The sequence below is a fragment of the Micromesistius poutassou genome (genome assembly GCF_964030765.1).
Source record: "Micromesistius poutassou genome assembly, chromosome: 20".
Classification (NCBI taxonomy): Eukaryota; Metazoa; Chordata; class Actinopteri; order Gadiformes; family Gadidae; genus Micromesistius; species Micromesistius poutassou.
Window position 1 is genome coordinate 8,908,659 of NC_140290.1, and position 17,054 is coordinate 8,925,712.

The window sequence follows — 17,054 nt, forward strand, 5'->3', positions numbered from 1 at the left end:
CATCCTGTCCTCAGTGGCTTCCCTTACTATTCCAACTGTCGCTGTCACCCCAGCCATGCCCACTTTGCATGCTGCTTGTATGCAAAGTGGGAGTACAGATAAGAAAACTTGAATCTTAAAGGTCCAGAGGTTCATTCGTTTATAAAACATATTATTAGAAAAGAGAGTTCCCTATGTCAGTATTTGCACCTTCAAGTGAAGATACATACATAATACATAATGGGGATGTCAAGTGATAAAAATTACTCAAAATATCTCTTGCATGAAGTGATTGTGGTTCCAGGTCTGTGTTGTGTCGTGATGTGAGGATCATCCTGTGTGTATATTAAATGAAGTATAACTTGTATGTATCAATATACATGTACTAATACGTATCAACATTTATAGATTGTTAACCATTTCCGTAATTTTCATATATTGGACATTTGGACGTGACAGCTGTGAAGGAGCTATAATACCTCTATGTAATTCCTAATATAGTATTTTCCCCCTGTGCCCTCTCTCTCTTTGCTTGTACCAATGCAGAAAGCCACTGAGAAACTGAAGGAAGAGGAGAAGAGAAAGCTGGCCGAGATGGAGGCGGAGCTGGAGAAGCAGAAGCAGCTGGCCGATGCTCATGCTCAAGCCGTGGCCACGGCCCAGCAGGAGGCCCAAGCCCTGAAACAGCAGATGAACGATGAGGTGAACCGGAGGCAAGACGTGGCCGTGGACGCAGAGAAACAGAAGCAGAACATCCAGGTGGAGCTCCATCAGCTCAAGAGCCTCTCGGAGCAGGAGATCAAGTCCAAGAACCAGCAGGTGGAGGAAGCCCTGCTGAGTCGCACCAAGATCGAAGAGGAGATCCACATCATACGACTCCAGCTGGAGACCACCATAAGGCAGAAGTCCACTGCCGAAGGGGAGCTGGGCCAGCTCAAGAACATGGCCAACGAGGCGGAGAAGCTACGCAAAGCGGCGCAGGACGAGGCAGAAAGGCTAAGGAAGCAGGTGGCCGAGGAGACGCAGAAGAAGAAGAATGCAGAGGAGGAGCTCAAGCGCAAATCCGAGGCGGAGAAGGAGGCTTCCAAGCAGAAGCAGAAGGCCATGGACGACCTGCAGAAGTTCAAAATGCAGGCAGAGGAGGCGGAGAGGCGCATGAAACAGGCAGAGGAGGAGCAGAAAAGGCAGGTGATGCTGGTCGAGGAGGTGGCACAGAAGACCGCCGCCACGGAGCTGCAGAGCAAACGCATGGCATTCGACGAGCAGGCGACCCGACTGGCGGAGTCTCTGAAGAGGGAGCAGGGCACCGTCCTTCAGCTGCAGGGGGAGGCCGAGCTGCTCAAGAAGCAGCAGGAGGAGGCCAACAATGCCCGGGAAAATGCAGAGAAGGAGCTGGAGATGTGGCGGCAGAAGGCCAACGAGGCTCTACGCCTGAGGCTCCAGGCCGAGGAGGAGGCCCTCAAGAAGAGCCAGGCCCAGGAGGAGGCCGAGCGGCAGAAGGTGGACGCCGAGAAGGACGCCAAGAAAAAGGCCAAGGCCGAGGAGGTGGCCCTCAAGCAGAAGGACAACGCGGAGAAGGAGCTGGAGAAACAGAGGAAGTTGGCGGAACAAACAGCCCAACAGAAACTGTCTGCGGAGCAGGAATGCATACGACTGAAGGCTGACTTTGAGCACGCCGAGCAACAGAGGGCCCTGCTGGACAATGAGCTTCAGCGTCTCAAGAACGAGGTGAATTCTGCACAGAACCAGAGGAAACAGCTGGAGGACGAGCTGGCAAAGGTCCGGGGTGAGATGGACGAGCTTCTCAAGCTGAAGAACAAGGCGGAGTCCGAGTCGATGTCCAGCACCGAGAAGAGCAAGCAGCTGCTCGAAGCGGAGGTGGTGAAGATGAAGCATCTAGCGGATGAGGCGGCCCGGCTCAGGTCCGTGGTAGAGGAGGCCAAGAAGCAGAGGCAGGTGGCGGAGGAGGAGGCCGCTCGCCAGAGGGCTGAGGCTGAGAAGATACTCAAGGAAAAGCTGGCCACTATAAACGAGGCAACTCGTCTGAAGACTGAAGCAGAGATCGCTCTGAAGGACAAAGAAGCAGAGAATGAAAGGCTGAAACGCAAAGCAGAGGAGGAGGCCTATCAAAGGAAGTTGCTGGAAGACCAGGCTTCTCAACACAAGCAGGACATAGAGGAGAAAATCACACTGCTGAAGACCTCTTCTGATTCTGAACTTGTGAGGCAGAAGCAGATTGTGGAAGAAACCATTCGCCAGAGAAAGGTGGTCGAAGAGGAGATCCACATCATTAAGATCAACTTTGAGAAGGCCTCAAAGGGTAAGCTAGACTTGGAGCAGGAGTTAAACAAGCTCAAGACCATTGCGGAGGAGAGCCAAAAGAGCAAGCTCAAAGCCGAGGCAGAGGCGGACAAAATGAAGACGCTTGCTTCTGAGGAAGAGAAGAAGAGGAAAGAGGCAGAGGAGAAGGTCAAGAGGATCTCCGCCGCAGAGCAAGAAGCAGCTCGACAACGTAAAGTAGCTCAGGAAGAAGTCGAGCGCCTCAAGGCGAAGGCCGCCGAAGCAAAAAAGCAGAAGGACCAGGCAGACAAAGAGGCTGAGAAACAGATCGTCCTGGCAAAGGAGGCTGCACAGAAATGCACTGCCGCAGAACTGAATGCACAGGATGTTCTCAACCAGAAGAAAGAGGACACTCTGGCACAGGATAAACTGAAAGAGGAGTATGAAAACGCCAAGAAACTTGCCCTGGCTGCAGAAAAGGCAAAGAAAAAAGCTGAAAAGGAGGCTGCGTCGCTTCGGCAGAAAGCCGAAGAGGCTGAAAAGCAGAAGAAGGCCGCAGAGGCTGAGGCTACCAAACAAGCCGAGGCTCAAAAGGACGCAGAGCGACTTAGAAAGGAGGCAGAACAGGAGGCCGCCAAGCGGGCAGAGGCCGAGGCAGCAGCTCTAGAACAGAAAAAGCAGGCAGACGCCGAGATGGCCAAGCACAAAAAACACGCAGAGAAAACACTCAAGCAGAAGTCCGTTGTTGAGCAGGAGTTGACGAAGGTTAAACTTCGACTAGATGAGACCGACAAGCAGAAGTCTGTCCTGGATGAAGAGCTGCAGCGCCTCAAGGCCGAGGTCAGCGACGCTGTCAAACAAAAAGCCCAGGTGGAAGAGGAGCTCACCAAAGTCAAGAGCCAGATGGAGGAGCTGTTGAAACTCAAGCTGAAGATCGAGGTGGAAAATAAGCGTCTGATAAAGAAGGACAAAGACGGCACACAAAAGTTCCTTGCGGAGGAAGCCGAGAAGATGAAGAGCCTCGCAGAGGAGGCCGCCAGGCTTAGCGTGGAAGCTCAGGAAACGGCGAGGCTGAGGCAGATCGCGGAGGCGGACCTCGCCGAACAGCGGGTCCTTGCAGAGAAGATGCTGAAAGAAAAGATGCAGGCGATCCAAGAAGCTACCAAACTGAAAGCACAGGCTGTGGAGCTCCAGAAACAGAAGAACCAGGCACAGGAAAATGCTCAGAAATTACTGGAGGACAAAAAACTGATGCAGCAGCGCCTGGACGAGGAGACCGAAGGGTTCCAGAAATCCCTCGAGGCGGAGCGCAAGAGGCAGCTCGATGTCTCAGCTGAGGCAGAGAAACTGAAACTGAGGGTGAAGGAGCTCAGCCTAGCACAGACAAAGGCTGAGGAGGAGGCAAAGAAGTTCAAGATTCAAGCAGAGACAATAAGAGTTCAACTTCAGCAGAAAGAATCGCTTGCTCAGGAAAAGGTTGTGGTGGAGAAGCTGGAGGTGCAGAGACTGCAGAGCACCAAGGAGGCCGTTGACTTGCGGAAAGCCATCACCGACCTTGAAAAGGAGAGGGAGCAATTGAAAAGGGAGGCTGAGGAACTTCAGAACAAATCTAAAAAGGTATGGAAACAAATACTTAAAAGTATCTTTGGTAATCATGATTTGTTTTATAAATGTATTTACCATTGAGTTTTTACATATTTTAACACTGACATTTTTGCTTCATCTAAATGCAAGTTAATGCAATGTACACATTGCATGATATTTTGTTTACTTCTGGCATTTCCAATCGTCAGATCCTCTTATAAGATTCAAAAATATGTTTTATTAATATCTCACTATTGTTTTTGTTCTTATTTTTGTAAACAGATGGCCGATGCCCAGCGGGAGCAAATGAAGCAAGAGACATCGAGTCTCCAGCAGTCATTCCTCTCGGAGAAGGCGCTGCTGCTCAAAAGAGAGAAGGGCATCGAAGAGGAGAAGAACAAGCTGGAGAAGCAGTTTGCAGACGAGGTGGCAAAGGCCAAGGCCCTGAAGGACGAGCAGGAACGTCAGAAGAAGCAAATGGAAGAGGAGAACAAGAAACTTCAGGCCGCCATGGATGCCGCTTTGAAAAAGCAAAAGAACGCAGAGGACGAGATGAAAAAGAAACAGAAAGAGATGGAGGAGCTTGAGAAGAGGCGTCTTGATCAAGAGAAGACTTTGGCGGAGGAGAACAAGAAGCTCAAGGAGAAACTGCATGAGCTTGAGGTTGCTCCAAAACCAGCCCCATCACAGACCAAGGTGACTGCTGTTCAATCTGGTATCCCTCAAGAGAATATTGTTGCTGTTACCGTGGATACCACTAAGAAAGTGTTCAATGGCTCAGATGAAGGAGACAGCGCAAAGAAAGATATGGATTCACATTTAGCCTTTGATGGAATCAGGGAGAAGGTTCCAGCCGGAAGACTCCATGACATTGGTGTTCTCACCAAAAAGGAGTTTGACAAACTGAAAAAAGGCAAGGTCACTGCTCAAGAATTGGGGAAAACAGATAAGGTTAGATCATGTCTTAAGGGCCAGAACTGTCTTGGGGCCATTTTGACCCCGTCCAAACAGAAAATGAGTGTCTATCAGGCCATGAAAGAGAAGAAGATTGATCCCAACACTGCCGAAATGCTCTTGGAAGCTCAGGCGGCTACTGGGTACATAGTGGATCCACACAGAAACAAAGTGTTGTCTGTGGATGAGGCTGTAAAGGAAGAGCTCATAGGCCCTGAACTCCATAACAAGATGCTCTCAGCGGAGAGAGCAGCCACTGGCTTTAAAGATCCCTTCACTGGGGTCAAGATCTCAGTCTTTGAGGCTATGAAGAAGGGACTCATTGAAAGGGACCAAGCCGTAAAACTAATGGATGTACAGCTTGCCACGGGAGGGATTATTGACCCCGTCAACAGTCATAGAGTTCCTCTTCAATTGGCCTACACCCAGGGTCAGTTTGATGAAGAAATTAATAAAAAACTCACTGAGCCAAGTGAAGATTGCAAGTTATTCATTGATCCCAGCACTCTGGAACATCTGACCTACAAACAGCTCCTAGATAAGTGTTCTAAGGATGCAGAAACAGGCCTGTTGGTCCTACCAGTAACGGAGAGAGCAGCTCAAAGTGAGTCCACATACACAGATAAAGAGACTCAGGATTTACTCAGCAAGTCAAATGTCACCATGCCTTTTGGGAGATTCAAAGGGAAAACAGTCACTATTTGGGAAGTCATTAATTCTGAATATTTTACTATTGAACAAAGGAGGGAATTGATTCGTCAGTACAAAACTGGAAAAATCACAGTGGAAAAGATAATTAAAATTGTCATTACTGTCATGGAAGACAAGGAGAAGAAGAATGAAAATGTTTTCGAAGGTCTGAGGAACCAAGTGTCTGCCAGTGAACTTTTGGAAGCCAAGGTCATCACTAAAGACGTGTTCAACAAGTTAAGCAATGGAGAGATCACGGTCAAGGAAATCTCTGAAAGCGATTCAGTAAAGAAGGCGCTTAAAGGAACACACAGCATCGCTGGGGTGGTGAATGAATCAAACAAGAAAAAAATGCCTTTCTATGAAGCTATGAAGAAGGAGCTTCTGTCACCGGACACCGCAGTGAATCTTCTCGAAGCCCAAGCAGCGACTGGATTCATAATTGACCCGGTCAAAAATGAGAAAGTCACCGTCGATGAAGCCGTTAAGTCAGGGCTGGTTGGTCCTGAGCTCCATGAAAAACTTCTGTCAGCTGAAAGGGCAGTCAATGGCTACAAAGACCCATACACGGGGAAAACTGTATCTCTGTTCGAAGCCATGACCAAGGGCCTTATAAAGAAAGACCATGGCATCCGTCTGCTTGAAGCACAGATCTCCACTGGAGGAGTGATTGACCCGGTTAAAAGCTATCGTATTCCTCACGAGGTCGCCTGCAAACGGGGATATTTCAACGATGAAATGAGCAATAGCCTGAACAAAAACACGGATGAAACCAAAGTGTTCTACGATCCCAACTCGCAGGAAGAGGCATCCTACGCTCAGCTCCTGAAGAAATGTATCTCAGACAAAGAGACTGGGCTTCCTCTACTTCCACTTCCTTCCAAAAAAGCAATCAAGTCAAAGGAGGCCCCTCAGCAAATGACTGAAGCTAAAACTCAGGAGGCTTTGGACCATGCCACCATGGAACTAGATTATGGACCATTCAAGGGAAGAAAAGTCACAATTTGGGAGATCATCAATTCTGAGTACATCACAGAGGTGCAAAGAATAGAGCTGATTCGACAGTACAGAACGGGATACGTGACGATTGAACGGCTGATTACCCTTGTTGTTACTATGGTTGAGGAACGAGAGGAGGTAGCGAAAGAAAAGACCTGCTTTAAGGGACTTCGTTCCCCTGTCACTGCCAGCTCACTATTTGACGCCAACATCATTGATAAGGCTACATTTGATCAACTCCAAGAGGGCAAGAAGCAACCTAAAGAAGTAAGTAACACTGACAAGGTCAAGAAGTACTTGCAGGGAACAGACTGCATTGCTGGTGTCCTTATGGAGAAATCAAAGGAAAAACTAAGCATTTACCAAGCAATGAAAAACAACACTTTACAACAAAGCACTGGTCTTTCACTGCTGGAGGCCCAAGCTGCCACAGGTTTCATGATTGATGCTATCAAAAATCAGAAGTTTACCGTTGACGATGCTGTAAAGGAAGGAGTTGTTGGCCCGGAGCTTCATGAAAAGCTTCTCTCAGCTGAAAAGGCGGTGACCGGATACAAAGACCCATACACCGGCAACAAGATCTCACTGTTCCAAGCCATGAAGAAGGAACTAGTCCTACGAGAGCATGCCATTCCCCTTCTGGAAGCTCAGTTGACTACAGGTGGTATCATTGATCCAGTCAGCAGCCATCGTGTACCCACTGACGTGGCAATTCAGCGTGGCTGTCTCAACAAACAGATGGCCAAATCCTTTAGCGAGCCTTCTGGTGACGTTAAAGGCTTCACCGATCCCAACACCAATGAGAGTGTTACCTACAAGCAACTGCTAGAGAAATCTACACAAGATCCTGATTCTGGCCTGTGCTACCTGCGTCTGACAAAGGCTGAAGTTCCTGCACCAACTGAAACATCTTATCAGTACACAGAGGAGCAAGCCCAGGCTGAGCTAGCGAACACAGAAATTAATATTCCTCAGGAAGGTGGGGCCGGAAAAGCGATGACGTTGTGGGATGTCATGGGCTCAAATATGCTTCCCGAAGAGGAAAGGCGCCGTCTCTTAGAACAGTATCGCTCAGGGAAGATCTCAAAGGACAGGATGCTTATCATCATCATCGAAATCATCGAACAAAGGGAAGTTCTGAAGACGGAGCAAAGCATGTCATGCGATGTTATAAGGAGAAGAGTGACAATTGAAGAGCTGTACAATGCTCGCATTATTGACCTGCAAACATACAACTTGCTGAAGCAAGAGAAGCTGACACCACGTGAAGTCATGGAAACGCCCTCAGTGAAAAAGTATCTTTTCGGTACTGGCTGCATTGCTGGAATCATGTCAGACAACCCTCCTAAAATTAGCATTTACCAGGCTATGAAGAGAGGACTAATAAGCGCTGAGATTGCACTCAACCTCCTCGAAGCCCAAGCAGCCACAGGATTCATGGTCGATCCAGTGAAAGATGAACTTCTCACGGTCGATGAGGCAGTTCGCAAAGGACTTGTAGGTCCTGAAATCCACGACAAACTTCTCTCCGCAGAGAGGGCAGTGACGGGTTACAAGGATCCATACAGCGGCAAAGTTATTTCTCTTTTCCAGGCCGTGAAAAAGGATCTTGTGCCTGAAGAGTATGCTCTGAGGCTTTTGGAGGCACAGATTGCGACCGGTGGGTTGCTGGATCCCGAATATTACTTCCACCTCCCTATAGATGTTGCCATGCAACGAGGATACATCAACAAGGAGACGCACGACAAGATATCCGACCCTTTCGGCGACGTGCGTGGTTACACTGATCCCACCACCGATGAGAAACAGTCCTACGGCCAGCTGTTAAAAAGATGCAAACTGGATAAAGAGAGTGGCTTGCGTTTGTTGTCTCTGGCAGACAGAAATCTTCTCTTCAAAGGTCTCAGGAAGCAGATCACCATTGACGAGCTCCTTCGCTCTCAGATCATCGATCAGAAGATGTACGACGACCTCATGGAGGGTTTGATCTCGGTGGAAGAGGTCAGCCGAGCCCTGAAGAAGTTCCTGGAGGGAACCAGCTGTATTGCCGGGGTCTACGTGGAATCCAGCAAGGATCGTCTGTCAATCTACCAAGCCATGAAGAAGAACATGATCAGACCAGGAACCGCCTTTGAGCTTCTAGAAGCTCAAGCCGCCACGGGATACGTCATCGATCCCATCAAGAACCTGAAGCTTAACGTCCACGATGCAGTCAAAATGGGAGTTGTAGGCCCAGAGTTTAAGGACAAACTACTATCTGCTGAACGTGCAGTAACAGGCTACAAGGATCCCTACTCCGGCAAGGTCATCTCACTCTTCCAGGCAATGAAGAAGGGACTCATCCTAAAGGATCATGGAATCCGCCTGTTGGAAGCTCAGATTGCCACCGGGGGAATCATCGACCCAGAGCAGAGCCATCGCTTGCCTGTTGAAGCAGCGTATGAACGCGCCCTCTTCGACCAAGAGATGAACGAAATTCTCACCGACCCGTCGGACGACACCAAGGGTTTCTTTGACCCCAACACGGAGGAGAATCTCACCTACCTGCAGCTCATGGAGAGGTGCATGACTGACCCAGAGACGGGCCTAGCCCTTCTGCTGATGAAAGAAAAGAAGCGCGAGAGGAAGACATCCTCCAAGTCATCCGTGCGCAAACGCAGGGTGGTTATCGTCGACCCTGAGACGGGCAAGGAGATGACTGTGTACGAGGCGTATCAGAAGGGACTCATTGACCAGCAGACCTACCAGGAGCTGGCAGAGCAGGAATGTGAATGGGAGGAAATTACAAACACCCAGTCAGATGGAGTGGTCAAATCGGTCATCATCGACAGAAGGTCAGGGCGGCAGTATGATATCGACGACGCCATACTGAAGGGTCTCATCGACAAGTCAGCTCTGGATCAGTACAGGGCCGGAAGCCTGTCCATCACAGAGTTTGCAGACATGCTCTCTGGAAACATGAGTGGTACCAGGTCTCGCTCGTCATCATTTGGCTCCACTTCATCTTACTCCAATAGTCCATTGCCCGTGATAAAAACCCCAGCCGTTACATGGAATGACCCGACAGAGGAGAGCGGCCCAGTCGCTGGTATCCTGGACACAGACACACTGGAGAAGGTGTCCATCACAGAGGCCATTCACAGGAACCTTGTAGACAATATCACAGGTCAACGGTTGCTGGAAGCCCAGGCCTGCACAGGAGGCATCATTGACCCTAACACCGGTGAGAAGTATGCCGTTACAGACGCAATGAACGAGGGCCTTGTTGATAAGATCATGGTGGACCGCATCAATCTGGCTCAGAAGGCTTACAATGGCTTTGAGGATCCCAGGACCAAAACCAGGATGTCAGCAGCCCAAGCTCTGAAGAAAGGCTGGCTATACTACGAGGCTGGTCAACGATTCCTGGAAGTTCAATATCTCACTGGTGGATTGATTGAGCCAGAAGTAACCGGCAGGGTCTCCATAGATGATGCTCTGAAAAAGGGCACCTTGGACACACGCACTGCAACGAAACTCAGAGATGTGAGTGCGTACTCCAAGTATCTCACATGCCCCAAAACCAAGCTGAAGATCTCTTACAAGGATGCATTGGATCGAAGCATGGTAGAAGAAGGTTCTGGTCTGCGACTACTGGAGGCATCTTCTCAATCAAGCAAAGGCCTTTACAGTCCTTACAGTGTTAGCGGGTCTGGCTCAGCCTCTGGGTCACGGACCGGTTCAAGGACAGGCTCCAGGTCTGGCTCGAGAAGAGGCAGTTTTGACGCAACAGGGTCCAGTTTCAGCACCACCTTTTCCTCGTCCTCCGCCTCCTACAGCTCACCAAGCTATGGTCGCCGATACTGATCTCTGGAACAGAATGGAAATGTTCTCAGTTGAGAATATGTTAGCCACATTACAACCACAGTGCTTATCTTAATCCTCACTTTACATACAAGGACAATGGCTTCACTCTGCTCTGTGTCTGGCTGGAATGGGATAGGAGCTATTTTAGTTAATTGAGGAATAGTCTTTTCACAAACTGACAAGTTTTTAAAACTCTATGTTGACGTACATTCAAAGAAGATGTAGTGATATTTTTTTCCCTGATTTAAGAGTGCTTATTGCGAAGCTTCCATTTATTTTTCGAAGTTTGCTTTTACGTTTCTTGTGTTTTTGAAAAAATTCCAAGCATACGAGGGCTCTCTTCAGCCATATTATATAACCAAAAACCTCCATATCCATTTATTGCTTTGAGATGCTGATCATGGAATTCTGTGTGTAAAAACAGTTGAGCAGAGCTATGTATATGTGTATTTATAACGAGTATTAGACAAAAAAAGATGGGATGCCGATCTGCAGAGCAGAAAAAGTCTGAAATACTACATTCTTGCCCGACCAACTTGAACAAATGCCAGGTGTGTTTAATTGCTCATCAAGAACAAGTTGGCACCAAAACAACAACAATTATTCGCTGGATTACAAGGAAACAACCATGAGGAAAATCACCAGGTCGCCAAAAACTGTTTATCACAGATCCAGATTGCAACAGACAAGCTACTTCCCAGACTTCACGACTCCCTGGATATGTAAGTAGCATAAGAATAACCGTTTTCATGTTTGTCACGTGTTTGGTGTGATTCCTTACTTTTTTTGTCTACTCCCATCCTTTGTTTGTTCAGATGCTTCCTCCAGAATTCTTCTTCTCCGCTGTCTTCCACTAAACTCTGTTTGCCGAGGCCTTGTTTCGGACCCAAGCCCAGACTGAATCCCCACACTACACAGGGACACCTCCACCGCAAAGCGTCCTCTGTTTTCACTTTTGACGAGATCCTTACTCTGTTTTGTCGTCATTTTTCAATGTTACATCTAATTCTGTGTTTTTATTTGAATGCATTAAAGTACAAAAATGAACTGCTTCCGGTAGGCTGTAGCCATGCTAAGTGCCTCATAAACTAGAGTCTTTACTAACACGGTGAAAGTCAGAAGAGATGGCGGAGGTGTAAACCGCTCGTTGCATGACTGAAAGATGAGCACGCCACCTATGGTTCTGTTAAATAAAGTGTAATCAATCGGCTACGCTTCCTTGCAGCCATGGCTGTTCATATCTTAACACAATAGCAACTAGATTCACTGTCAATAATAATATCCACATTTGCAGAGGGCTTCACATGGTTTGAATGTGTAATTATTATATGCAATGTGTTTTAATACGTATCACAGTTTTGCCTCGGTATTTGTGTTTTTTGTTTTTCCTCTTCAAGAAAAATATCTTGATTGTTTAATGGTTTGATTTACTATTGCTGTAAAGAAAACAGAGTGCTGGAATGGGGTCGGTTTGCATAATTTGGGGAAAGAGTGCAAAGCTTCATCACCATGGCAACCGATTCTGTATCTGTTTTTACCAGCTTATGCGTCTTTTTTTATGTCAGATTTTCCTTCATACAGCATCACATTCTATGAATATACAGTTGCTTGACATATTCTATTTTTTTGCCTTTGCATGTTTTATTAACTGAAAAATCGGAAATGACACAATTTTATCCTTATTTTTTTCTTTTACGTTATAAAAAAAGGTTTGAAGGATGTATTTTAATAAAATAGGTTATCAGGCCTTGTTTAAAATGGTGTATTTATAGTTCAACAGCGAAAAATTATTTTAACGCCATAAGAAATGTAAATAAACACTGAAAGTGATATATCCAGTTACAGGATGTTTGTCTTGATTGTATGATTGTTCTGTATTATCCTTAAACAACTAGACATACAGCACGTGTCTATAGAGGACAAATTGTGCTATGAAAATAAATCAAAGAACAGTAGTATGGACTTCGTTAAATAGCCATACAATAAACTATCTAATATAATACATTATCTTTATACATTGTCAACCATAGATTCTGTCTCACTCCATTATTCATGTTACATTCCACATATTTGTAGATATGTGTGTTGGTTGGTGGTAGGGAGGGGTTGGACAGGCACAGAAGGGAGAGATTATTGAGAAATGTTTTGTGTTTTCAATTTGTTTAGGGCATTTGAACTCCTTTGACCTACTTTGGTTTGTTGGTTTGCTCTGTTGTGAGCGAGTGAGTGTTAAAGGGAGGAAGGGAGAGGGAGTGATTATATAGTAATATATTACTGCATATATAGGTACATTTAATATACATGATACGTATTGGCGATTACTTTAGCATCTAATTATTACAAAATACTATGGTAAAAACACGTTAAATTAGCACAGAGGTGCCTAGGGACATATTGAATAAGAAAATTAATTTTGTTTGTAGAAAATGATTTGATTCGAAAAAGTTCGCTTAATAGCGGAATACTGCGTGCCGCAAAGGTCCCAGAAGGTTCCCCACACAACAAATACATGTGGCCGGGAGGTGGCTTGCCATTACGCCCATGCCTGATAGATACCTTATCGGCATCCCCTGGCTGAAGACCACGTTGATGCAAACCTACCATAGATATATAATACTGACTAGATATCGCATTCGGCTTCTAAGCATGCGTCAACAATGCCGCCATCTTACCGCGGGGTAACCACCCACCTGAATGAATGAACGTCGACGGGGCAGAGGTCCTTTACCAGTCAATCACTCATTCATTCAGGTTACCCCGCGGCAAGATGGCGGCGCCGTTGACGTTCCACTGAACAGCGCAGCTCAGGCGATATCTAGGCTACTATGCAAACCTACAGCCAATTTCCTACAGAGAGTTCTTGTTACATCTCGGTAGATTCACTATCCCTTTGCAGTCTTTGTTAACGTAGCGTGGGAACTGAATTACAATATGAAAAAGCAATAAGGAAATGAATATCGCAAATAAATGATTAACTTATTAATTTAAGTGTTTACAACGCCATTATGAATTGTCTCATTTAACATAACATTTATGTCATTAAACATTATTAACCGTTTTTAAAATGTCTCTTGCAAGCAGTTTAATAATGTTTTAGTAAATCCAACTGTAATTTTAGGCTAGGCCTAGGCCTACTCTTTTGAATGTTGATTTCTATATTTTTTCCCTCAACTGTAGTTAATGCTAATATAGTAGGCCTATGTCTAATAATTATTTAACTTAAAAAAAAAACGCATTTTAACGCACAATTCGCCCTTCATCTGTGATAAGCAGGGGCGGACTGGCCATCGGGAGGTTCGGGAGATTTCCCGAATGGCCGGACGATTTCAGGCCGAGCCGGCCGGCCGTATTTTTTTTTATTTTATTATTTTTTATTATTTTTTATTATTATATTATATTATATTATTATATTTTTTTCAATTGAAGATGTTAAAAAATAGAACAAGTTAAGTAAGCCGTGATTTGGGCTGGCCTGCTGGATATTTGCTTACAGCGCGAAACGGAGCTCTGGCCTGACGGTAAAACGGGGCCGATGTATTACTATCAATTTAGAGGGGGGTTTACCCCCACAGTGTATGGGGGCAAAGCGAGCGGCCGAACGACCCCTCCAGACTTGGACTGCTCCGCGGTCTGTCATTTCTGATTGGCTCAGCCTGACACACGGCGGTCACTTACTTCCAGTTAATCTCAGTTACACAGAAATACGAAAAATGTCAAAAAGGAAAAAAGGTGGTGGAGAGGAAAAATAATTGGGTTGGCGCTCAGAAGTTGAGGTTGAAAAGAAAAAAAAATGTTAGAGCAAGACGCAGCCAAATGTGCTAAATTAACCGACCTTTTCCGTGGAAAAGCCAAGGTTGACGCCCCTGTCAGCGAGACCAATGATAAGGCAGGAACAGGACACAGCAGCATAGCTATGACAGGTGCGCTAGCGGGCATGTTTGGCAATATAATAAGACTTAAACTAATTAAACTTAAACTTAAACTAACCCAGATTCAGGGTCCAGCAGAGAGGAAGCAGAGCGAGCTCTACATCCAGATTATTTTGATGACAAGCTGTTTGTTTTCTCTAACTATATAAATCCAACTATATCAATCAAGGAAAGTCTGTCTGTGTGTGTGTGTGTGTGTGTGTGTGTGTGTGTGTGTGTGTGTGTGTGTGTGTGTGTGTGTGTGTGTGTGTGTGTGTGTGTCCTCATTTTTCTCCTAAACGGCTTGAACTATCACTCTGAAATGTCACATAGCCCCTCAATATATACCTGGCCAGAGACTGACAGAGCCATTTTTCTATATTGTCATTGCAAACATTGGTTAAAAAAAAGATTGATTTGTGATTTATGTGAAGCAGTAACCAGCAGTGAGGGGCAGACAATGTGACATCTTTGTGTCACACCGCGGTGAGGTCAAGTTGGGTTTTTGTCCTGTCTCCATGTCTTGTCCTGTCATTTCCTGTTTTATTTTGAAAAGTAACTCTCCTCTCGTTTCAGGTCACTTGCCCTTCCTCATGTGTCTTGGTCTGATTGCCTGCTGAGTGTTTCCACCTGTTCCCTGTTACCCTGTGTATTTGAGTCGGCGTCTCCCTTTGTCTTGTGTCAGTGTGTTCGTCTTTGTTCATACCCACGTACGTTCACTCCTACCAACCACAGTCTTGTCTCTGCTCTGCATTCGCCTTTGGTCGCTTTTGGTTTTTGTTCCGGTTCCTCGAAGAAGAGTGATTTTCAGTTGTAAGTTTCAAAGCATAGTTTAGTTCCTTAGTTAATGTTTTCATAGCCTTTTGTTTTCTCCATTTGGAGTGATCTTTTGTTTGCTCACGTTTTCATAAATTAGTGCCTCCAGTTTTCAGGAGAGTTTCAGTTCTTATAGACGTTTCATAGTCTTTTGTGTTTTCCTCCTCTTAGTGGAGTGATTATTATTTTGTATCTTTTGTAGTCTTGTTTCTCCCTAGGACAACCTTAGTTGAGTTAATTTTCATAGCCTGTTTTTGTTACTCGGTCCTGGAATTATCTTACCTGATTCTGTCAATAAAGACTTTTATTGAAGAACCCCCAAAACCCTGCATCTGCGCCCTGTATCCTAGCCCGGTCGTGACACTTTGTATGTTGTTAGATATGACAATTCTTTCCCACTTTTCTTCATTCCACTAAAATAATTGTATCTTGCACTATTTAGATCATTTTCAGCCTTGATTTACCTTTCTAGGCACATGCAATTTCTAATATTTTATACATGGACAAGATTGCTTATAAAATATTTCCCAGTGATCTTCACAAAATTCTAAACACATGCACATCCCAACATTGACATGTAGTTGCAATGCACATATCCACGGATAAGGACTAGTTTATATTATTTTACACAGTGGCAAAATTCTACGCGCGCTATTCCTGCGGTCTCATAAAAGGCCTCTCCATCCCAAAGTCCCGCAATTTTTTGTCCCAGTCCATCCCTGGTGATAAGGTTGTGTAAATGTCTATAAAGTCAATATTGAACATCAGTAGGTAAACATTGTGCATAGTTACTCAACACACAAAATAAACGCTTGCACAAATATAACATAACTAAAGAAGTAAAAAGTAAAGTAAAGTAGGCCTAGAAGTAGAAGAAGTAAAGTAGCCTAACTAAATAAGACAGAATTGTATCTTCCAGATGCCTCTCAGTAGCCTATTCTTCCCAAATCCTATTTCTTTCAAACCATCTTGTCGAATAATATCAGCACGTAAGCCTATACAAGCGTGTGAATGGCTGCCATCCAACTGATGCGGTCTGGCATGGTTCTTCGTAAATAAAATTTAATTGTGTTTTGAATTTTATCGGTCTAATGCATTCCTTTGGGTTGAGATTTTTAAAAAAGATGACACCCGAGACAAAGCATTATTCCTCGGAACTGGAACAGGGGGATTAAACCTAACCGTGTCACAAACCTAACCCAACTCGATCAACGAGCAGGCTCAGCCGCCCTCAAAGGTATGCCTGTACAAACTAGTCCGTCGACTTGTCGGGAGCGGCCGAGATAACACGAGCTGATAATGAGGAACCTGCAGCGCGGCGGACACCAGCCCGGATGGTGGGAGGAACGCGTTAATCCAATTGATGGGTGTAGTTATGACGAACGACCCTGACTTCAGTGAACGGTTTACCATGATGAATAAAGTGCAAAACAGGTGTGAGTTCGATATTTTATAGGAGAGGAACTGCCAAGATTTGAAATATTGCTGTGTGTTTAATGACATGACAATGTGAAACCAGGGAGCAGTGTGTGTGTGTGTGTGTGTGTGTGTGTGTGTGTGTGTGTGTGTGTGTGTGTGTGTGTGTGTGTGTGTGTGTGTGTGTGTGTGTGTGTGTGTGTGTGTGTGTGTGTGTGTGCGCGCGCGCGCCTGTGTGGGTGTGTGCGTGCGTACGTGTGCGCGCGCATGTTTAAATCAAGTTCATATTTAAAAAAACATAGGTGAGTAAGGGTCTACTAGAATGCATGAAAATGTAAAATCTAAATAATGAATAAATGTACCCTTCTACCCTTCCTTATTTCCACGGATGTTGCTGCAGCTGTTGTTGTGGTCGTTTTCCTGAAGGTGACGGACACACACATCCGTCTTGCTTTAAGCAGAGCTCCAGATGCATGCCTGAGTGAGAGGGTTCTCCCTCTGTCTCCACAGATCAGAGTGTGGGTGTGGCAGGGGATTGGCTGGCTGGACAATAGGGGAACATTCCAGGGTCTAAGAGAACTA

At 45.7% G+C, this 17,054-nt stretch overlaps 1 protein-coding gene across 8 annotated transcripts in view; it reads left to right on the plus strand.

Annotated features, from left to right (window-relative positions):
• The window catches only part of pleca (plectin a), an 87,873-nt gene extending 75,699 nt beyond the window's left edge, over nt 1-12,174 (plus strand). For all 8 annotated transcript variants that reach the window (XM_084484888.1, XM_084484889.1, XM_084484892.1 and 5 more), the window contains 3 exons: nt 526-3,876; nt 4,126-11,054; nt 11,148-12,174. In XM_084484888.1, coding sequence (XP_084341014.1) covers nt 526-3,876; nt 4,126-10,332 — 9,558 coding nt within the window. In that variant the 3' untranslated portion in view covers nt 10,333-11,054; nt 11,148-12,174. The remainder of the gene's footprint in view (nt 1-525; nt 3,877-4,125; nt 11,055-11,147) is intronic.
• The last annotated feature ends 4,880 nt before the right edge of the window (nt 12,175-17,054 follow it).